Source organism: Orcinus orca, chromosome 1, assembly GCF_937001465.1.
Source record: "Orcinus orca chromosome 1, mOrcOrc1.1, whole genome shotgun sequence".
NCBI classification, from domain to species: domain Eukaryota; kingdom Metazoa; phylum Chordata; class Mammalia; order Artiodactyla; family Delphinidae; genus Orcinus; species Orcinus orca.
The window spans coordinates 94,050,468-94,074,298 of NC_064559.1; the positions used below are offsets into that span (position 1 = coordinate 94,050,468).

The 23,831-nt window shown below is 41.1% G+C and overlaps 1 protein-coding gene across 2 annotated transcripts in view; it reads right to left on the reverse strand.

Annotated features, from left to right (window-relative positions):
* DDR2 (discoidin domain receptor tyrosine kinase 2) overlaps positions 1–23,831 on the reverse strand; it is a 159,624-nt gene that overhangs the window by 26,769 nt on the left and 109,024 nt on the right. For both annotated transcript variants that reach the window (XM_033409747.2, XM_004282032.3), the window contains 5 exons: positions 11,026–11,128; positions 9,308–9,539; positions 8,847–8,994; positions 8,351–8,456; positions 4,169–4,352 (listed from right to left, as the gene is read on the reverse strand). In XM_033409747.2, coding sequence (XP_033265638.1) covers positions 4,169–4,352; positions 8,351–8,456; positions 8,847–8,994; positions 9,308–9,539; positions 11,026–11,128 — 773 coding nt within the window. The remainder of the gene's footprint in view (positions 1–4,168; positions 4,353–8,350; positions 8,457–8,846; positions 8,995–9,307; positions 9,540–11,025; positions 11,129–23,831) is intronic.

A 23,831-nucleotide genomic window follows, 5' to 3' on the forward strand; every position in this document is an offset into this window, starting at 1 on the left:
TTTTTTCTATTTTTCCAAAAATAAGGTCTTGGATTTATGATCATTTCTATAGTTTTCTGACTTTAATTAATTGGTTTATGCATTTATCTTTGATGTTAGACTGATGGACCTAGTGGCAGGGTAGGAATAAAGATGTAGACATAGAGAATGGACTTGAGGACATGGGGTAGGGGGGAAGGGGGAAGCTGGGGCAAAGTGAGAGTAGCATCGACATATATACACTACCGAATGTAAAATAGACAGCTAGTGGGAAGCAGCAGCATAGCACAGGGAGATCAGCTCAGTGCTTTGCAATGACCTAGAGAGGTGGGATAGGGAGAGTGGGAGCGAGGCTAAAGAGGGAGGGGATATGGGGATATATGTATGTATATGGCTGATTCACTTTGTTGTACAACAGAAACTAACACAGTATTGTGAAGCAATTACACTCCAATAAAGATTTAAAAAAATAATAAAGAATGTATTCAGTATCATGAATTTTATTCAGTGTGGTTTTATATGTATCCCATTTGTTTTGATATATGTAATTTTTCATTTTCTAAATGCTTTGTGGATTTGATTTTCTTTTCTTTTTTATTTGTTTTGTTTTGTTTTGTTTTTATTGGAGTATAATTGCTTTACAATGGTGTGTTAGTTTCTGCTTTATAACAAAGTGAATCACTTATACATATACATATGTTCCCATATCTCTTCCCTCTTGCGTCTCCCTCCCTCCCACCCCCCCATCCCACCCCTCCAGGCGGTCACAAAGCACCGAGCTGATCTCCCTGTGCTATGCGGCTGCTTCCCACAAACTATCTACCTTACGTTTGGTAGTGTGTATATGTCCATGCCTCTCTCTCGCTTTGTCACAGCTTACCCTTCCCCCTCCCCATATCCTCAAGTCCATTCTCTAGTAGGTCTGTGTCTTTATTCCTGTCTTACCCCTAGGTTCTTCATGACAGTTTTTTTTTTCTGAAATTCCATATATATGTGTTAGTTTACGGTATTTGTCTTTCTCTTTCTGACTTACTTCACTCTGTATGACAGACTCTAGGTCTATCCACCTCATTACAAATAGCTCAATTTCATTTCTTTTTATGGCTGAGTAATATTCCATTGTATATATGTGCCACATCTTCTTTATCCATTCATCCAATGATGGACACTTAGGTTGTTTCCATCTCCAGGCTATTGTAAATAGAGCTGCAATGAACATTTTGGTACATGACTCTTTTTGAATTTTGGTTTTCTCAGGGTATATGGCCAGTAGTGGGATTGCTGGGTCATATGGTAGTTCTATTTGTAGTTTTTTAAGGAACCTCCGTACTGTTCTCCACAGTGGCTGTATCAATTTACATTCCCACCAACAGTGCAAGAGGGTTCCCTTTTCTCCACACCCTCTCCAGCATTTATTGTTTCTAGATTTTTTGATGATGGCCATTCTGACTGGTGTGAGATGATATCTCATTGTAGTTTTGATTTGCATTTCTCTAATGATTAATGATGTTGAGCATTCTTTCATGTGTTTGTTGGCAGTCTGTATATCTTCTTTGGAGAAATGTCTATTTAGGTCTTCTGCCCATTTTTGGATTGGGTTGTTGATTTTCTTTTAAATGCTGTATTTTAACTATAATCAGAGCAGGGAGGGAAATACGCAGTACTTTGCCTAAGAAGTAAAAAACTACTCTCTAGAAGACTTCAGTGACCTGAAAGTCGTCTTTTACTTTTCATTTGTCTCAGAAAAATTAAAATATGGTAGACACCTGCTTGGCCTGCTAGTCCTGAGAAGACTAGCTCTGAGTCAGCTCCTGAGAGGTTTCTGGCACCTTCTAAATGCAGACATATGCTTTTGAATAATTCTGATCTGTGATAAACTAGTTAAACAGGAGCTCCTGGGGACTCAGGAAGATCAAAGTCAATTGAGCAAATATTATAACTTTATGGGGACTTTAAAATACATTTTATTATTTTTGTGACTAGAAATTCTCCCAATGATCTATAATGAATTGATACACATGTTCATAGGTACATATTGGGTATATACATTATTCAGCAATACAAATAAATTTTTCCTTGAAGCATACATAGTTTTGTTACTGGGCATATTTCCCTCCACCACCCCCCCATAAACCTGTAAAGAATAATGTGTTAACACAGGATTTCACACACATTTTACAACTTCCCAAGAGCCATTTTGAGCAACACACTGGCAGATTGGGTATGTGTTGATCCTTCTGTTCTCATCATTTAACTAATAGCTATTAATCCAACTAGGAGATATTATCATCTTAACATGTGAGAGTGATATAGTAGACATGGATTTTCTTTTTGACTCCAGGTTTGTGCCAAGAATAACAAATTTTTATTTATTGGGAGTGATACAGTTTCCCTTCTTCAGTGTCCCCATGTCATTCTACATACCTTCTTTTGCAAATAAATAGTGTCTTCCCCCACTGAACTGCAAATTGCCCCAAGGTAGGGACCATTTCTTATTCATCTGTTTACCCCCAGAACCTAGAATTCAGGTTTAACGTCTAACCTGGTCACTTTTTGCATGGACTTTTCTTCCATTCCTTTCTCTCTGAAACATACTTGGGATTGAGCAAGAAAAAAGGAAAAACTATCATTTGAGCTAAGTATCAGGAAACTCACCATACCAACGGAGAGGTCCTCAACCCTTACATCCAGGGTAGGCTCTCCTGAAAGGCCCTACCCCAGAGAAAATGGAAATCAGGCCTTAAGTCACCCCCTCCAGTTCTTCTCATGGTCTGCACTTACCTCTCTCCAGAGCACACCCAGTCTGGGCTTCTCGCAGGTCTTTCAGCTTCCATCCAAGTACTCAATGAAATTTACCTACTCACTCTTAACGACTCTGTAATAGTTAACTGATAAAATAACTTCTGCTATTGCATTTAAGACATTAATTTTTTTATTGTTTTACTCCCCCTGAGGTAAAATACTTGCATTTTAATACAGACTTCTGGGTGATGGTGTTTCAGAAAAAACAAACCCAAAAACCTAATAATTTACATTTGAGGTCTTAGAAAAACCACCTCACTTCACCCTTGAATCTCACTCATTGGATAACCAACTCCTCTGACTGGGCAAAGAGTCACGGAGGTCCACAGAGAAGACAAACTGAAACCCTGGGCCTGAGGTCTAGAATCCGGATGGTGGCCCAGCCAGGAGTCACAGTGATTCCTCCTGCCTGGCCCCAGTCCTTCTTCAAGTTTCTGTTTATAGTTAGGAAAATACTATTATATTCTCAGTGTCTTACTGATGTTCATCATATCTCCTCCTCCTTCTACCCCAGGTGGCAGAGATATTTATAACCATAAATGGCTAGAGTAGGCAATAAGGTATATCATTTGTTCACTTGCAAACATTTATTGAGCCTGTATATATTAAGTGTCAGACGCTTGGGTACAAAGACCAGAAAGCAGAGTCTGAGAAGGAGCTTGAGGTCTAGTAAGAGAACCAGACACATAGACAGATAAATGATAATAGATAGGAAACAAAGAACTCTGGGAACAGAACAGTATGGGATCTTCTGTCGTGATTTCTTAGTGCTGTGGGCATGGAGGAAACACTCAGGGATGGGAAGTGGTTCAAAATACAAAGCTCCTTCTTCTTCCATTGAGAATCAGAGCTGCAATGAGACACCCTTACTGGTAAGAGTGTGTCCCCTCCCTGCAGAGGGCTGGGTGGGGCCATGGAATGACTTCCAAGGGCCCTCATCACTACTGCCTTTGTGGGCCACTCCCTCCACAAAAAATATGTTAAAATTATATTTTACAACTGTTTTGTTAAAAAGGTAAAAACTTTCAACGTTAAGGCTCTTTTCTTTTATTCTGACAGTAAAAGAAGTTAAAGGCCCATTTCCATGGGCCTTACAAGTATCGTGGGTCCCAGACACTGTGCCCACTTTGCATAACGGATATGTCCACTCTGGTGTTGAGACAACAACAACAGCCAAATACATTGTGAAACAGTGACCTAATCTAACATCCTTATTTACAAATGAAGAAACAAGCCCAGACAGATGAAGTGACTCAAGAAATGCGTGCAGCTAGTTAGCAGCAGAATATGTGCTTGAATGCCATTCTGCTGGTACCACCCTAGGGTTCTTTCCAGCATGCTTTTTCCCTACACCATGATTTTGGCTTCTACGCCTAACTCCACTGACCTTCATAGTAGTAAAATTCCTGATGCGGTCAAACTCAAACATGATCTCGATGTAACCATTGGTGGCACTCTCATTTCTCCAGCCCACGTAGTCATAGCCTGGCCACACATGGTACTCATGGGTCTGGGTGAAATCATCCAGGCCAGACACCCCATCGGTCAATTGGCCCAGCCCTTCAGTCATGCTGCTCAAGCCAAAAGAGGAGAAGGAAAAGGGAGAGAGGAACCTGGAGTTAATTACATATTCATGGAAGAGCTTTTACCCAGTTTCTTCACCCCAGGTTTTGTAAGAGCTGATTATCTCGGAGGTTGAAGAATTATGAAAAATCCAATATATTTTGTAGTACTGACTCATTTATCAGTGGAGAACTAAGAATTTCATATAAATGAATTTTACAAACTATTTGATGCTTAACTCTATAATAGCAAAGCTTTGAAACACCTTTTTAAAATCATTTTATATGAAAAGCTTTCTATGATCTATTGTATCCTTACCTGTTCTTATATACTTAACAAGTCTTTATATAATGATTCAATATTATCAAATGCATTTGACTAATTCATCCATTAAGGAGTAAATGAATGAATGCATAGAACAAATACTACAGCAGATGGTGGCACTTGCTCATCGCTAAATAAATGGTCCCAGAGCTGGTTGGAAACTTTTCTGACTCTACTTTGACTGCATGTTGTCATTGTTCCGTGAATCAAATCCAGGGAAGCCAGTCATGCCTTCTTCTACCCCACATCTCCAACAACTTGATTCGATATCGAACAAAAGGGGGAAAAAGTAACTTCTAACAAATTTAAATACTGATTTACATTTAACTTTAATTACATTTGAAGAATACATTTAAATTTACTCATGGAGTAAATTTAAATACATTTGAAGAATTACATTTGAAGAATTTACTCATGGAGTAAAATGCATGGACCACATGAGAGTCTCAGGCACTGGATTTCGTTTTATTTTCTAGCTTGGCACCCTTTTCACTTCCGAGTGTAAGGCTCTGTTTGAATGGTTGAGTTTGCCAGAAGCCTGACTGCTGGGTGGGATGGATGTGTATTGATGTTAATTTGACTATGTGAAGAACATAAAGAGACCTCCTTCCTTCTGTTTATGGAGGGACAGAACAAGAACCCATCGTGTGGAACTCCTCTCTCCTCGAGCTCTGGAAGATATGTCAAGAGTCTCCCAAATGAAGAGACTGGGATATTCACACTCAAGCAATAATCTATATGACCCATGAGGTTATAGGCAGACCAATGTTATGTAAAATTTGTGAATTACCAAAAAAAAAAAGGATTAAGAGTGATTATGCCAGCCTTACAGGTACATTTTTAAATATATTTGTTCATTGAAAAATGTTTGGCAAATTATAAAATTTGACTGGCCTTATCCACAGTGACCAGAGCCTGGATCTCCCTTCCAAGGTTTTGCCATCTTTTTCTTCTCTCTACAGATCAGAAGGCTAGGAGAACATAAGTTTACTTGCAATGAATATATTTCCCATTATCCCCAGAAAAATAAATCCCCATGAAAGTCTTCAGAAAAGCAGTACAAATTAGAAGGAATGCTTATTCAATTTCTCTTTCATCAAAATTTAATCAATAAGGAAAGAAACTTTCCCTGTTTACTTCATATACTTTAGAATTGTTAGAATTTCTACAACAGTATATATTACTTTTAGAATTTTTTTAAAATTTAAATAAGTAACTTTTGCTACTATGACTATTTATTTCCTGAGAGCTCGAATTAGGTAACTCTGTATCTCATCACTTAGCCACCCCCCAGCTAGATAGCTCATGACCTCAATTATTAGGTGGAAGCTGGCTGTGTCTAAATCTCTGTGATTATTTTGTTATCTTTCCTCTGGGGTTCATCCAGAGGCATATTTCCAGTTACCTGCCTTATTTCTCTATTTGAATGTCCTGTCAGTCCCTTGAACTTATATTCCAAACTGAATCCATCATCATCCCTTTCTAAACTAAGTCTTTCACCTAGGTTTCCCAATTCTGTCAATTATACTTCTCTTCCATATCCACTAAGAGTCCCTGGCACATGATAAGCATTCAAAATATGTTTGTTGAATGAATAAATGTTGTCTCCATTGTTTTAGACTATTGTTTCATCTAACTCTTTTTCTCACATTACTGTCTTGCCCCCTGTATCCAATCAGACTACAAATATTCCCTAAATGAGTATCTTTCTCATTCCCATTCCCACAGTCAGCATTATGGCCTGGGTCATTAATTCTTTTCATCTGACAGAATTTGGAATTAGAAAATGTCCCCCTCATCTCCTCCCTTCCTATTCAGATCTAACCTTTGAATGCAGCTTGATTAATCTGTCTGAAGCACAGCTCCCATCATGCTCTTCCCCAGCTTTAAAAACCTTCAGTGACACATTGCGTTGATGATGTTGGTAAAGAACAACTCCTCCTCCCCTCTTCTTCCTGGCCCTGACATTCAAGTTCCTCCAAAATATGACAAAATCCGCCTTGCTATGCTTCTAATCTACTGCCTTGCTACATAAATATGGCCCATGGTTAACTAAACTGCTGATCTTTCCCAGACATTCCCCTAAATTTTACAACCATGATTCTTTTGTCATCATGGTATTCCCTCTGCCTAAAATGCCATTTCAAGATTCTTTGCCTGTGAAAGTTCTACCCATCCTTTGGGGTCATTTCAGATTTCCTCTATTCTATTATGTTTTAACTGGTCCTCCAATCAGATAATAACTTACATGTATATAGCACATTATCTCTACAAAATGCTTTCCTTATATACTTTTTTTTTATCACTTCCGCCTCATAGCAAACAGAAATAATTTTATGACATGAATCCAGGTGTTTTCACTCCCAATGCTCTGTTTTCCTTCTATAGCTTCCTTGTTTCTTTGAATCCCAAAGCACTCATTGTGTATCTCTTACTCTTATGCTTGTATCATAGTAATTTATATCCTGGTTTAGTCCCCATTCCTAACTGTGAGCTTCTTAAAGGTAGGACCAATGACTTTATTATATTTGAATCCCTACCAAATTCCTTGCACATAGTAACAGTTGATTAGCAAACACTCACTAAACTAAACTGAATTCAATTGACCTCTGATTTCCTCTGTGCCTTGAGTTGATGGCAGTTGGGTGTGGCTAAGTGAAATGATGCCAAGACAGATTATGTAAAAGGGGAAGAACAGTGACTAAGCAGATGGAGAGGAAGTGATTAGTAATAGAAGACTGGATGAGTGGGGCATGGAAGCTTCACACAAGGCATGGAAGCTGGAGGGCAGCAGTTTATTCTTCACACCCAAGACAATGGAAGTGCTGTAATTCCACACTCCTCTTCCTGAGACTCAATAATCTCTCTCTCAACCACCAGCAACCTCCACCATCTGGTGTGGACTTCACTATGGTCTAACTTCTCTGCCAGGCTCAATCTTTGCAGACAAAGATTAACCTAAGAGAGAAAAGTGTTGAAGTGGGGTAGAAGAAGAACGGCAAGACTTGGAGTGAATTGGGATAGGTGGGAACATCTCTTATCCAACCCTAAGTTCATTCTGTATCTGAACATACTTCACCATGGTCCTCCCTTGGTTCATTTCATGTATCCATTGGCCCTTCTGCTGTTCCCAGTTCTAGCTTTTGCTATAGTCAGGCCATTCTGGTCCTCATCCCTGATTCCCTTCTTCTGCTCCCCTCTACCTACCTCCTCTGCTCCAATTATCATCTCATCCTAGAATCTTTTCTTGTCTATTGTAAGCCTTAATAGTCTCCTTCTTTTCACAATTTCTAAAGCATTTACATTTCTGGGGTTCATTCTTTCTGAACTTCTTTACCTGTCCAGTTTATTATACTTGTAACTTCAAATCTTCTTTCCCTTTGTTTCCATAAGTAGGCTATTATTTTTGTCAGACCACACATCTTGTTTTGAGGGTCAAAAATTATGGCTACCGTACTTAGAGCCATACCACAAAGTTTAGCCCTTACTTTGTATAATTTGTTGTTTTCCTTCTGATTACTTTGTCTTCCCAAACTAGGCTCTTAGTTCCTTCCAAATAAAGACTACATATTTTACTTCGTCTAAATTTATCTCACAATGCCTAGTATAAGGGCTAAATAAACATTGGCTAGTTGACTGATTGAGTCATTGATTATTGTTCCCAGAACAATACAGAATTTACCTGTACCCAACGGCCCCATCATAGACAGAATCGTTCAGATAAATGATGGAGCCTCCTGGTAGTACAAACTGCTGTCCAGCTGGAGCATTATAAGACACCAAGCCATCTGCCAAAGGAAACACAGATGTGTCAGTGCCTTTGGGAAGGAGATGCACCTGCTGCTCAGAACAACTATCCCAGGGAACTACCTGAGGCTTCAAGACTGCAATCTTGAGCAATGTGTCCACCTAGGACTCAATCTGGGCACACAGGGAGTACTCCTCAGCAGCAGTCAGCAAAGTGACTTGGAATGCAGTATGCCAGGTGTGGGGCACCAAGTCCTGGGTGGATGAATAATATTCCTTTCTTTACTCTAACCAAAAGGGATCACTTCTTGGTGATTAGTAATTCCAGTGAAATTCTTGGTGAAAGTAATTCCTCTTTCTGATTTGATTGCCTTTATTTCCCAGGGGCCGGGGTTTTTAATAAGGTCTACACGCTCTCTCTAGAGACCTACCTAGCCAGACACAGCCATAAAGCTCCACCCTCATGCACACATTCATGGAGTGATCAGTGACTGGGATAAAGCGGACAAATCTGGCCACAATGGGTGGCTCCAAGTCCTTTAGGAAAATGTCATAGGGGTTACTATTTCCATCCAGCACCTGAGAAGAGATAAAAGAAAGAGTGAGAAGATGCTATGAAGTTATGCTGACCCTTCTTCATTCCCCAAGTCATAATCTCTTTGATGGAACCTCTCCTTTTAATTCAAGGAGCAGAATGTATCCACTCAGCAGCCTTGATATCCCTATGTGTGCCCCCCACCCCACCCTCCTTCATCTTGGGTCACACATTTACAAGGGCATCCCAGGTCTGCAGACACACATACCTACATAGACAACCTGTGTACTTCCTCTTCTAGCCCAAGTCAAAATATGGTCCCAGACATCCCAGGGTCTGAATGTGTCTTCTTCTCACCTGTTTCCCATGCCGGTTCCGCCAAGAGATCCAGCGAGTGCCATCCCGACTGTAATTGATCTTGTACATGGGGGCAAACTCAATGCCATGGCCCCCTGCATGGCGCCCCTGGGTCCCCACCAGAGTGATAAAGTGCAGGGTGTGCAAGTCAATCTGAAGAAACTCCTTCAGGTCATCAGGTTCCACTGGAATCTCAGGACACCAGGCTCCGTCCCCTTCTTCTGAGTCCAGCCTTGGTTGACGAGGGTTGGGGGTAGAGGAAGGAACCACGAAACCACAGAGTTATTTACCAGTCCCCAGCAAGCAGCTGCCCAGTGCTGAAGAGAGACAGCAGGCTGGGAGTCCAGTCCAGATGGACTTTTTGGGCTCTCCCTACCAGTCTGACTGTCACCACAGTACCCACTTGTGGTCAGTTCCCTCTTCCTGGGGCACCATGAAACCCAGAAAGACAGTCACCACCAGGGAGCTAGAAGCCTTCAGATGACATGGAGCCTTTATTTCCCATCCTGATTTAGTGATCTCAAGGGAGGTCCCATGCAGTGAAACCCTTCCTACCCTCTATTCCCCACTGAGTTATTTTACCACCCTCACCCCCAGCCCCCATTTTCAGTCTCAGCATAACAAGGCTAACCACTCCTTGCCTGGATATCAAGTTATAAGAGTGGGGAGGGAGGAATCATAAGACCTGCAGTGTGGGTTGTGTAATGTAGTGGAATTTTAACCAGCAGGGTGAGCATGGCAGCTCAGCAAAAAGCCATGGAAATCTATGGTGAAAGTGAGGGGTAAGAGTATGTGAGGGAATAGTAAATAATCTGGTTTCATTTTACTACCTCCAGGCTGAGCTACCCACAAACAAAACTGTGAAATCATTATAAGGCTTATTTTGGGACCCTCTTACCCCTTTCCCTCTTCCCTGGAATGTGCCTTCTCTCACAGACGGCACCTGCTCATTGTTGCTCCCTTCCAACCCCACCAAACATCACTCTAATCTTGCATACACTAAGACAGAAATCATGGAGGAGGTTTACAGGGTTGCTTTTCCTATGGATGATTCCATTTTAACAGAAATCAATGCTTTACACCAAAAGAACTAGATTCCAGGAAGAAGGTTACTTCTTAACAAGCTGAATAGTTTTTGACAATAATTTTTGACAAGCAATAGTTTATTGCTTTAAAGGACCCCTGATATTAGACCACAAGAAACCCAACACACTTTGTTTATGGATGAGGGTGGCCCTTCTATGTGAGGTATCCTTGAGAGGAGGGGAGAATTTGTTGGATGCCTCAATGTCTATTTAAGGCCTTGATGCCTTGTACTGTGATTGATGTTTCACAAACACCCACTGAGAAGAGGGCCATGTCTCCTAACTCTCAGTGACCTACCTAATCTGCACTTTTTCATAGGTACCACTGTAGTCCACTTCCTGCAGTAGCTCATGGTGAGAACGTGAGATAAAGAAAGTGCACTGCATATCAATAAGCCGATCTGCTGTGGGTGGTGTGGCTCCAGGGCCCCTGTGGTTAGGGTGAGGTTGCTAGACCAGCACGTGCTGCCGGGCCCCAAATTCTCTACCTGAAAACATGCAGAGCAGGTCCACTTTGATGTCCTTCCCCCATTCCCACCAGCTCCCACCAAGTACCACGCTTCTTCCTTAGACCTGGAGTCAGTAATTCTGTCCAACCCAGAACTCAGGTGTTCTTGAGGCATCCATTCTCACCTTCCATATTTGGCAGCTGTGGACTCTGACCACTGACTGGAAGCTGTGATGTCTTCATCTGGAATGTGGCCTCCCGACATGCCCAGAGGATAGCGGCATATGGCTGAACCAAGAGAAACCAAAGAGAAAAGAGAGGAAATCCTTTTATTTTCAGAGACCCCCAGCTAGAATGCAATTGATTATTAGACAGGAAAGAGGGACTAGGCCCCTCTATGACCCCAGTTTGACCGCTATGACTCTCTCAGCCTTTTCTTCCTGGCCCTGCCTCCAAACTTATTAGCGTTCAATTTTCCAAGCATTTGAACCTCAGCTAACTTTATCTTTTGGTCCAAACTCTGACAATACTGTTATGTGCTGATTTATTCTTTTATTTGGTAATAACTCTATGGCCCATCCCCATTTCCTTATTAGCAGACATGCATTTCTAATCAGTTTCCCAACAGTGGTGAGCCGTCCTCATAATCACTAGGTACCTTTTATGATCCATAGCGTTTTCTTTTCCTAGATAGCTGATTTCATGAAACTATGGAGCAGAGCTAAAAAAAACACCTCTCCTATAAAGGTACTGAACTCTCAGCTTTGGCCCCCATTGGTACCATGTTTTAGACTCTGGGTAAAAATAATAACCTCTGGAATTGGACTTCCTCCTCCATCCAAGACAGAGTAATAAAGACCAGATTTATTCTCCTGGGTGAAACAACCAGAAAACGGGAATAGTATATGAAAAATTGGATTTCAACATAATGAATATCAGACAACAAAGGGCAGCAATCCCTGAGAGACAGGAAACAAAGAAGATGAACCCTACAACTGCAAAAGCTTACTTCCATGAGAGAACGTCCAGGCTGTAGCACAGTGAGTGAAAACTCCGGCAGAGGCTGGAGAATTCCCTGAGCTCAGAAGACAAAGGTAAGAGTCTGTAGAGGTCAAGGGGACTAGAGCTCTCAGGACGTAGGATTGCCGATAAAATACAGGATCCCTGGCTAAATTTAAATTTCAGATAAACAATGAATAATTTTTTAGTACAGATATGTCCCATGCCAAAAAAAAAAAAAAAATACCAGGCTTTAAGAGAAGCAGAGAGATAGAACCTATAATAAGAAAAATAAATAAATCAGTTGAAACTGATTCAGAATTAATATAGAAGTTAAATTAGAAAAGAAGAACACCAAAATAATTATAACTGTGTTGCATATGTTCAGAAATATAAGGGGAGCTATAGAGGATAGAGAAAAGAAGTAAGTCAAATTTCTAGAGATAAAACTTGAATGTGTGAGATGAAATACACTGTATGGGATTAAAAGCAGATTACATACTGGAGGAAAAAAAAGGAACATAAAGACAACTATAGAAACTATCCAAAATGAAAAAATGAAAGAAAAGAGAATCAGTCAATAAACAAAAAGCAGAACATTAGTAAGATGTGAAACAATTTCAAACATCTAGATATACATGTAAATGGATACCTTGAAAAAGAGGAGGGAGAAAGACAGAAAATTATTTGAATAAAAAATGGTGGAAAATTGTTTTAATTTGATGAAAATTATAAACCCAAGAAACTTAACAACCTGAAGCACAAGAAACATGAAGAAAACTACACTACAGTATATCATAATCCAATTGCTTAGAGCAGATAATAAAGAGAAAATTTTAAAAACATCTAGAGGAAAAGGACACATTATGCACCGAGGACCAAAGATAAAGACGACAGCAAATTTCCCAAAATGGCAATTACATGGTAAATATATAAGATGATTTTTAATGTTATTTATATCTCTGTAAGTGGTAATTGGCTACTTAAACAAAAATAACGACATATTGTGGTGTTTACAACATACACAAAAGTAAAATGCATGACAACGATAGCACAAAGGCTTAAAGGGAAAAATGGAAGTTATCTTGTTGAAAGGTTCTTATACTCTATGTGAAGTGGTATAATATCATTTGAAGATAGACTTTAGTTAAAGATGTATACTGCAAACGCTAAAGCAAGCACAAAAATAATATTTTTTAAAAGACTTATAGCTAATAAGTCAAGAAAAGATAAAACAGAATCATAAAAATTCAATTAATTGAAAAGAAGGCAGAAGAAAAGGAAACAAAGAGCACAGGACAAATAGAAAACAAATAGCAAGAATATAGATTTTAAGTTAATCATATAAATACTCCCATTAAGTATAAATGGTCTACATACCCTAATTAGAAAGTAGAGATTGTCAGACTGGATTTTTTTCAAAAAGCAAGTTTAAACTACATATGGTGTATGAGAAACACACTTTAAATATAAAAACACAGATAAGTCACAAGAAAATATGGAAAAAATATACTACAAAAACTTAATCAAATGAAAGGTGAAGTGGTTATATTAATACCAGACACAAAAAATTTCAAGACAAGGAATAAAGATGGGATTTCACAGTGATACAGGGGCTAGTTCATCAAGAATACATGACAGTCCTAAATACTTATGTATCTAATAACAGAGTTTCACAACAAATGAAGCAAAAAAATACAAAATAATGGACAAATCCACAATTATAGCTGGAGATTTCAATTATTCCTCAACTAACTTCTTTCCAAAGAAGACATATAGAAGGCTAACAGGTACATGAAAAGAGCTTAACATCACTAATCATCAAGGAAATGTATATCAAAACCACAGCAAGATAGCACACATCTGTTAGAACGGCTATTATCAAAAAGATCAGAAATTACAAGTATTGGCAAGGATGTGTAGAAAAGGGAATGCTTGTGCACTGTTGGTGGAAATGTAAATTAGGGCAGTGACCATGGAAAATGATATGGAGGTTCCTCAAAAAATTAAAAAAAGAATTACCATGTAATCCAGCAATTCCACTTCTGGGTATTTATCTGAAGAAAATGAAAACACTACTCAAAATGATATATGCACCCCCGTGTTTACTGCAGCATTATTTACAATAGCTAAGTTATGGAACATCCTAAGTGTCCATTGATGGATGAATGGATAAAGAAGATGTGATATATATACACATACATACCATATATATGGTTTATTTAACCATAAAAAAGAATGAAATCTTGCCATTTGTGACAACATGGATGGATCTTGAGGGCATTATGCTAAGTGAAATAAGTCAGACAGAGACAGACAAATATCATATGATTTCACTTATATGTGGAATCTAAAAAACAAACAACCAAAAAAAATAAAAAGCTCATATATACAGAGAACAGATTGGTTGAGCCAAATGGGTATAGGGGATCAAAAGGGACAAACTTCCAGTTACAAAATAAGTAAGTCACAGGGATGCAATGTACAGCATGGGACTTAATAACCTGTATTGCATATTTGAAAGTTACAAAGAGAGTAGATTTTAAAAGTTCTCATCACAAGAAAAAATTATTTTTGTAACTATGTATGGTGATAGATGTTAACTTAGACTTATTATGGTGACCATTTCTCAATATATACAAATATAGGATCAATATGTTATATACCTGAAACTAGTACACTGTTATATGTCAATTATAACTCAATTTTAAAAATTATATTGGAATTTCCAGATAAAGCAATAAGGCAAGGAAAAAAAAATAGTAAAAGGCACCCATATCGGAAAGGAAGACATAAAACTGCCTTTAATTGCAGATAACAGTATAAGTTATGTAAGAAATCAGATGAAATCTACAAAAAAGCTACTACTAGAACTAAAAGATGAGTTTAATAAGGTTTCAGGACATAAGATCAATATACAACAATCAGCTGTGTTTCTATAAACTAGCAGTGAACAATTACAAGTTACAGTAGCATCAAAAATTACAAAATACTTAAGGATAAACAAGACAAAAAATGTGAAAGACCTGTGTACTAAAAACTACCCAACACTGCAAAAAGAAATTAAAGATCTAAATAAGTGGAGATAATATACTACAAGTTCATGGGTCAAAAGAATCAATACTATTAAGATGTCCATTCTACCCAATCAAAGTCTCAGCAGGCATTTTTGTATAACGAACAAATTGATTCTAAAAATCATATGGAAGAGCAAAGGTCCCAGAATAGTCAAAACAACTTTGAAAAAGAAGATCAAAGAGGAAGATCTAACATCAGATTTTAAAACATTATAAAACTACAGAAATCAAGACAGTGGGATGTTGGTATAAGATAAACAAACATACCAAAGAAACAGGAGAAAGTCCAGAAGTAGACCCATATATCTATACACTGATTCTGTCCTGCAGCCACTCACTCCTAGGCATTTGTCCAAAAGAAATAAAAGTGTAAGTCCATACAAAGGCTTAGGAGTGTCCTTAACAGCTTTATTTGTAACAGACAACGCAAATTGGGAAACAATCATATGTCATCAACAGGTAAATGGATAAACAAACAAATTGCGATATATCCATGCAGTGAAATGCTACTCAGCAGGACTGGGATTAGAACGAAGCAAGTGAGGTGTTTAGGGTGCAAAATACAAGGAGGTGCCCACTCCCAGGGTCATGGAAGTCCCAGTGCTGCCTTTGCAGGATCCCGAGGGTGAGCACCAGCTTGCACTTTGCACCCTAGGCACCTCCCTTGCCTCACCCTAGTCCCATCTCTGCTACTCAGTAATAAAAAAGAATGCTCTATTGATACATGCTACAACACAGATAAATTTCAAAATAATTGTGCTGAGGGATAGAAGAGTATGAACCAGGCAAAAAGAGTATATACCGTATGCGTCCATTTATATTGTATATTATACAATTCTAGAAAATGAAAACAAGTCAATCTACAGTGACAGAAAGCAGACCAGTGGTTACCTAGGGAAGGAAGGAGTGGGCAGAAGGAATTACAAGAGGACACAAAGAAACTTTTGACAGTGACGGATATGGTCATAATCTTGATTATGGTGATGATTTCACAGGTTTATACACATGTCAAAACAGATCAAATTGTGCTGCTTTTTTTTTTTTTTTTTTCCCAGTACATGGGCCTCTCACTGTTGTGGCCTCTCCCGTTGCGGAGCACAGGCTCCGGACGCGCCGGCTCAGCGGCCATGGCTCACGGGCCCAGCCGCTCCGCGGCATGTGGGATCCTCCCGGACCGGGGCACGAACCCGCGTCCCCTGCATCGGCAGGCGGACTTTCAACCACTGCGCCACCAGGGAAGCCCAAATTGTGCATTTTTAATGTGTGTAGTTTATTGTATGTCAATTATATGTCAGTGAAGCTGTTTTTCAAAAAGTAACCTCTGGGGTAGGATAATATATTGAGATTTTTATTTGTATATTTTCACGCCCCTTTCCAAAGCTGATAGCCAAAGCCTTCCTGCTCCTTTGCCCCATGGGAGATTTATGTTTACTGGGCAGAAATAAGAAACTGCTTGAAGACTAATGGCTTCCTGGAAAGCCTGCCCTCATTAAGCGACCGTAGGATGAAGTAGAGGCGGCAGGAAGATGGGTGAGGTTTCCCTAGGCTAGAAGAAGACAAAGGCAGGCAACTTACAGGGCTAACAGGAACCAAGCTCCTTTCCTAGAAGTTCCCTGGAGAGGTAGCAAAACATCAAAGGGAAAATGGTTTCATGTGAGCATGGTGCCCAAGCTTGGCACAGAAACAGCCAAACTGCTGTCCCTGAAGAACATGGAGGGCTTGGAGAATAAGGATATCCACTATAATCATGACAAGCTGAAGGCAAGAAGCCCTTCCGTCCGTATCACACCCAGAAAAGTTCCTGGATTCTTTTCCAACCCTAGGAAAGGGGAGGATGACTCTGAGTCAAGGGCCAGCTGACACTTTAAGAAACAGTATGATTAAGCAAAACCATATACAGGCAGCTTTGACAAGAAACATGGCCATATACCCAACTGAAACTCTTCTATGTTACTGTCCACTGCATTTTCCAAGTCAGATTTGAAAGTATCATTTTGCCTATTCTTGTCAAATATATAATTTCTCCATCAGAGGTGATTGGTTCTGCAGATAATCATTATGCTTGAATCTGGGAGGTTCAGGAATGAAGCATCAGAGTCTCAAAATCTGAAGACTCTGGAACATGAAATTGAAGGGAGGAGTAAGGATGAGGAAATACTAATACAGGATCCCAATGAGGCCAAAATTACCAATGAGTGAGGTCAATGTATGTTTCAAAGTCACACACAGGGCACTGTCCTCTCTTCTGCTTCATCCCATCAGGCAGCAAAGGCCACGCCCTGACTAAAGGTCTGCTCTGGTCCCCTCCTCAAAGTTTTTCCTCCATGTTGTTGCATGTGCTAAGTGTTTTAGTCATTAGCATCAGTGACTTAACGGGCAAGGAGAAGCTTCTGGAGGCCTTTAACCCACCTGCTACCTGCCCCAGTCCAGTTTACCAGAGCACCTGCATTGGCATTTAGGACACAAGCCCAGCTATTAATAAAGTAGAACTTTGCTTTCCCTTTGCCACCGTCCCCTGTGTGTATATTTCCCTCAGGGACATCCTGGGGAGGGGGCCTGGCTCGCCACGGCAGACATTCCTGGCTCTTTTGGCTGTCAGCCATGTCATAGTGCCCCCAATTGCCATCTTGACCCCTAAAATACAATTCTTCACAATTTGAAAAGTGCTGTCCAACTGCCTACCTCTTTTTCTAAATTTGACAGCACAGGGAATATAGCCAATATTTATAATGACTTTTTATAAAATAAATTTATTTATTTATTTTTGGCTGCACTGGGTCTTCATTGCTATGCGCGAGCTTTCTCTAGTTGCGGTGAGCAGGGGCTACTCTGCATTGCGGTGCGCGGGCTTCTTGTTTTGGTGGCTTTTCTTGTTGCGGAGGCTTCTCTTGTTGCGGGGCATGGGCTCTAGGTGCGCGGGCTGCAGTAGTTGTGGCACGAGGGCTTAGCTGCTCCGCGGCATGTGGGATCTTCCCGGACCAGGGCTCAAACCCGTGTCCCCTGCATTGCAGGCGCATTCCTAACCACTGCTCCATCAGGGAAGCCCGCCTACCTGTTTTCTACCCACCCAGTAACCCGATGTGGTAGGGAGGGCATGTATTATTATTTTCAAATTGTATATGAGGAAACCAGCTGAAGTCCCATGGCTATTAAACGATAGGGGTTTGACTTAGATCACATCTCTGAGTCCTAACACAAAGTTTGTCCCAGTGCACCAGACTGCCCCGCTCTGGTTTAGCCAAAAGAATGACCTGAGGAAAGCTGTCTCTCCCAAGATGACAGGATGCTGATGGCAGCTCAGCTGATCAGTAAGCGAGCTGCTCTCTGGCACCCTCCGTCCCTTCCGAAACCAAAGGTCGTTCCCGAATCCAGTCCAATCTCAACATCACCCACAGCAGGATAATCTACTTGTTTGCTTGTTGCTTACTAAATCCATGGTTTTTAAAATATCCTATTGTTATTAATTCATTCACCCAATGATTGGGGGGGATCTTTATGGGGTTACAACAGCAAACAAAGCAAAGTGCATTTTGTCACAGAGTTTACATTCTAGGGTGGGAGAGAAGACAAAAGGCAAATAAAAATTTAGTAGGGGAGGAGATGGTAAGTGCTGTGAAGAAAATAAAGTATAGAAAGGGAATAGGTTCTCTTTTAACTAAAGAGATCAGGAAGACCTCTGAGATAAGCTGACTGAGCAGAGAGCTCAGTGAGGGAAGACAGCAAGCCAGGTGACTCCAGAGGGGAACATGCTTCGTGTAAAGGGCACAGGAAATGCAAGGAAAGAGCGTTCTTGGCTGCTGGAGGTACAGCAAGGTCAGTGCACCTGCAGTGGAAAGACTAACCTAAGTTATTATCTAGCACCCTCCCTTTGCAGGCTAATGAACTCATACTCAACTAAAGCAAGCATTTCTGAGGGAGGATAGTACCACTTCCAATAAATTTCTCCTTCCTCTGATTTCTGACATTTTCAACATCTCTGTTATAGCAGGAGGTACAGACTGCTATGTAATATAATTATTTCTGTGAGTCCTATCTCCCCTACAGATGCCAAACTTTTGGAGGGAAAAATAAAAGGACTGTATCTTGTTTGTTTATATTTCTTTTATTTCTCATTGCACATCAGGGGAGAGAATAGGTGCTTAAAAAACATTTATCGAGGGCTTCCCTGGTGGCGCACTGGTTAAGAGTCGGCCTGCCGATGCAGGGGACGCGGGTTCGTGCCCCGGTCCGGGAGGATCCCACATGCCGTGGAGCGGCTGGGCCCGTGAGCCATGGCCGCTGAGCCTGTGCATCCGGAGCCTGTGCTCCGCAACGGGAGAGGCCACAACAGTGAGAGGCCCGCGTACTGGGGAAAAAAAAAAAATTATCAAAAACAGAAGGTAAACCTTTGAGATAGATATAGATCAGGAATAAGAAGAAAGTTGAGTAAAATATAGTCTCCCTACAAAACTCATTCCCTAGCTTTTTCCATTTCAGCCAACTCCATTCTTCCAATGACTTGAGCCAAAGATCTTGAGGCCCATCCTTGACTCCTTTCATACTTCATATCCAGTCCATCAGGTAATAGTAAATCCTATTAGCTCCTCTAAAAATATTCCTGTATCCCACCTACCTTTTACAAATATTGTGCTACCAATCTAGGCCAATTCACTGTCCCCTATCACCAAGAAGAGAACAAGAACCTCCTACCAGCCTGCTTTTGTCCCATGTATCTACTAAAATGAAAATCAGATCATGTAACTCTTCTGCTCAAAGCACTCCATTAACTTCCCATCTCACTCATAATAAAATTCAAAAACCTTACCCATCATCTGTGCCCTGAGTGTCCTGGACCTCATTTCCACCCTACCCTTCCCGTCAGCCACGCTGGCCTCTTTGCTGTTCTTCTAGCACGCTGTGTGCTTCTTCTCCAGAAATCTGCATTTATTGTTGAAGTATTTAATTTAATAACATAATAACCTTCGTAGGGTGGAGGAAAGAGAATTGGAATACCACATTTCCCTTTTTTTTCCCCACATGTTAACATCTCTACAAATCTGAGTGCCTCTTGCAAGCAAATAGTGAGTCATAGATAGTTTTGTTTTGTTTTTTTCCTTAGAGGCACAGAAAGTAATGATACATCTTAGAGTCAGAAGTTTCTTAAATTCGATGAAATATGGTAAGAATAGCCTCCATTTAGAAGCATTTATCAAGTGCAGGCAACGAGATAAGCATTTTGTCACTCATTATTTCAAGTTTCCCACTTATTACCCATTTTACTGGTAAGAGTTTAAATAACTGCCCAAGACCTTACTAACTCAGATTAGAATCTAAATCTAGAGGCTGTGACCTCACTAAACTATACAACCTCTGAAAATCAAGTGATTTCAAATTCATTCCTGGCTCTACCACTTAAACCAGCGGTCCCCAACATTTTTGGCACCAGGGACTGGTTTGATGGAAGACAATTTTTCCATGGATGAGGGGCAGGGAGGGGGTGGGGCGTGGGGGGTATGGGGGAATGGTTCAGGCGGTAATGTGACCAATGGTTCGGGCAGTAATGCGAGCAATGGGGAGCGATGGGGAGCGGCAGATGAAGCTTTGCTCACCCACTGCTCACCCCCTGCTGTGCGGCCCGGTTCCTAACAGGCCACGGACCGGTGCCGGTCCGAGGCCTGGGGGTTGGGGACCCCTGATTTAAACCATGTGGGATCTGAGCAAACTCCACACACCCTCTTTAGATCTCAGTTTCTTCCTGAGGGGAACAAGGGAGTCAGAGGAGACGTTCTCTAAGGCAGTGGTTCTCAAAAGCCAGTCCATGGACCAATTACTTTAGGATCTCTTGGGAAGGTTCTAGAATACATATTTAGGAGCCTCGTCTTAGAGATTTGTTTTTGGCATATCTGAAGCTGAGCCCAGGAACCTACATATTTCTAAAGTCTCCCGGGTGATTCTGCTGTGCAGCCACACGGCTCCCAGATCCCTCCCAGCCTGGACCCAGGATGATCCTCTGGGACTCTGCCAGACAACCAGAGAAATCCTCATTCACAGTCCCACTGGGCTTTCATTCCTGGCTATCATGTATCTCTAGTCACTGAGCCATGAATGTAATGAGAACTGCTTCCTGGAACATCTAAAGTAAACTAGAAATGGGGAAGGAGGGTCGCATGGGGTGAATCATGACATTGTTGCAAAGAACTTCCCCACCAAGGCGCTGCTTATCCTGGGAACAGCAACCAAGAAGTTTCAACAGAGATGCTGCTGCTATAACTGCTTCATGGAACATTTCAGTTCCATTATATTTCCCGGGCTCAGGGATCCTTTCTATTTTGTGTTCTAACTAAAGTCTTACAAGAACTTACCCTAGTTAACAGAGAAAGAGGGAGAGAGAGACACCGAGATTCCACATAGGATACTCTCCTGGGTGTAAAGGAGTATCAACTCCCTCCCGAAGGCTCTGTTCTCCTTATCTATCGTTGTGTTAGAGCCATGGTCCTCAAAGTATGCTCCCAGGACCAGCAGCATCACCATCACCCAGGAACTTGGTAGAAATGCAAATTCTCAGTCCCCATCCCAGTCCTACTGGATCAGACACTCTGGGGATGGGGCCCAGCAAAGTGTGGTGTCACCAGCCCTCCAGGTGACTCTGATGCACAATCAAATTTGATAATTAGAGGAACTGGGGGAGAAGATGAGGGTTCAGCTCTCCACATAAAAAAATGCAAATGTGTCAGAGCTCCCCTCGTCCTCATCCCCTCCAGCCCATCACACCGAAGCATCACACAGAAGGGTTTAAGCCCATTGTGTGTAGACAGCAGAGTGGCAACAACATTGACGAAAACTAGAAGGGCTCTCCCTGAGTCAAGAGCAGGGTCTCTGAACCTCTGCCTGGAGATGGATATAGAGTTATTGGAGAGGAGGAATTCGGGATGATAGGTGACATGTTACCTCTGCTAAGAGGCAATCACGGGGTGAGATGTAAACTTGGCCTCTGAGAATCACTGGGCCCATCAGTAAAACCCACAAATGTATCACCTGCAAATTTCTTAAGTCCAGCTATTTCTCTCCTTCCCCACACCTCCTATGCAGGGCCCAACCTCCACCATCTCACTTGTGGACAACTATAATGCCTTCTAGCTCTTCTTCCTGGTTCCCCTATTGTCCCTTCTCCATATAGTAGCACAGGTGAGCTTCCTAAAGGCTTACCCTAGCATAAACCTTCTAACAGCTTCTCATTCTTCTCAGGATAATGTGGCCTCATCTCGGGACATCCCAGATCTTTGCTCTCTATATCCCAGCACACTGGTCTTATTTCAACTTCACAACGACACAAAGTACCTTCCAGCCTCAAGGTCTCTCTAAACATGATGTACGCTTTGCCTGAAATGTTCTTCCTTTCCCCTCCTTTACCTACTAACTCCTGCTATTCCTCCAGCTCTCAGACCATGCCTCCCTTAGAGAATTCCTCTGAGCCCCCAGCTAAATTAGAAATCTCTGTTAAATGCTTATAACACACTGCTTTTCCTTTATAGCACCTTTCACACGTGTAGAACAAATAATTGTTTAATTTCAGTCTCCCCACCAAACAGTACATGTTTTGAGGGCAGGATCCTGTCTATCTTTCTCTCTGTTGTCTCTCTAGTTTCTAGTAGGGTGTCTGGCATTAACTGAGTCCTCAATAAATATCTGTTGAAAAAGTGGTAAAAGAAGAGTTTTATGTTGTTTGTTATTACAGAACTTAAAAACAAAGGCCTGGGAAGTTAGAGAAGGATAGCCCCTACTAATGACATTTAACCAGGCAGCAGACATCTGAGACTTCCTTGTAAGCCTGGGGCATTACATATTTTATTGCAACCTATCATGGATTTATTAATGGATTTGTTCATGGATTTATTTAACAAGTATATTTATTTAATGACTATTTGTATATTTATTTAATAAATAAGTTTCTGCTATGTGTAAGGTACTATTCTGAAGATACAGTAGTGAACAAGATAGAGAAAATGATTTATCTCATGGACCTTACTTTCTGGTACGGGAGACAGACAAAAGGCAATAGATTTTCAACAATCAAATAGGCGATCAGGGCTTCCCTGGTGGCACAGTGGTTAAGAATCTGCCTGCCAATGCAGGGGACACGGGTTCGAGCTCTGTTCAGGGAAGATCCCACATGCCACGGAGCACCTCTAAGCTTGTGTGCCACAACTACTGAGCCTGCGCTCTAGTGCCCGAGAGCCACAACTACTGAGCTCACGTGCCACAACTACTGAGCCTGCATGCCACAACTACTGAAGCCCACGCGCCTAGAGCCCGTGCTCCACAACAAAAGAAGCCACGGCAATGAGAAGCCCGCACACTGCAAGGAAGAGTAGCTCCCACTCGCCGCAACTAGAGAAAGCCCGTGCGCAGCAATGGAGACCCAATACAGCCAAAAATACATAAATTAAATAAATAAATTTTTTTAAAAATAGGCAATCAAATTGTCTATTTGACTATAGCTCTTATTAGCTATTACTATTTCAGGTAGTGTGACAAAACTATGGAAAACACTAAAACATGGTATGAGGATAAAAGTGATGGTGGGGAAAATGGGGGGTTCTTTTAGGTAACAACCTTCATCAGAGAGTTTCCGTTTTACTTGTGCTTGTTTACCTGCTTATTGAAACTGTAAGCAATTTTGAGAATAGTAATCACATCAGATTCTTTCTTTTCCCCCTCACCATCGGCCAACACAGAGCACCATTAGATGCTCAACACACACTTGGCAAATAAATAAGTAGACAAAGAAGTAGAGAGATGGGTAGATGGACAGAAGGATGAATGCAAGGATGGATGAATGGAGACTGTGAACTTAACCACAAGTTGAATTCTTCAGAGCAGGTGCTGCAACTGATTCATTTCTCTGCCCCAGAACCTCCCAAAGTGCCTGGCCACAA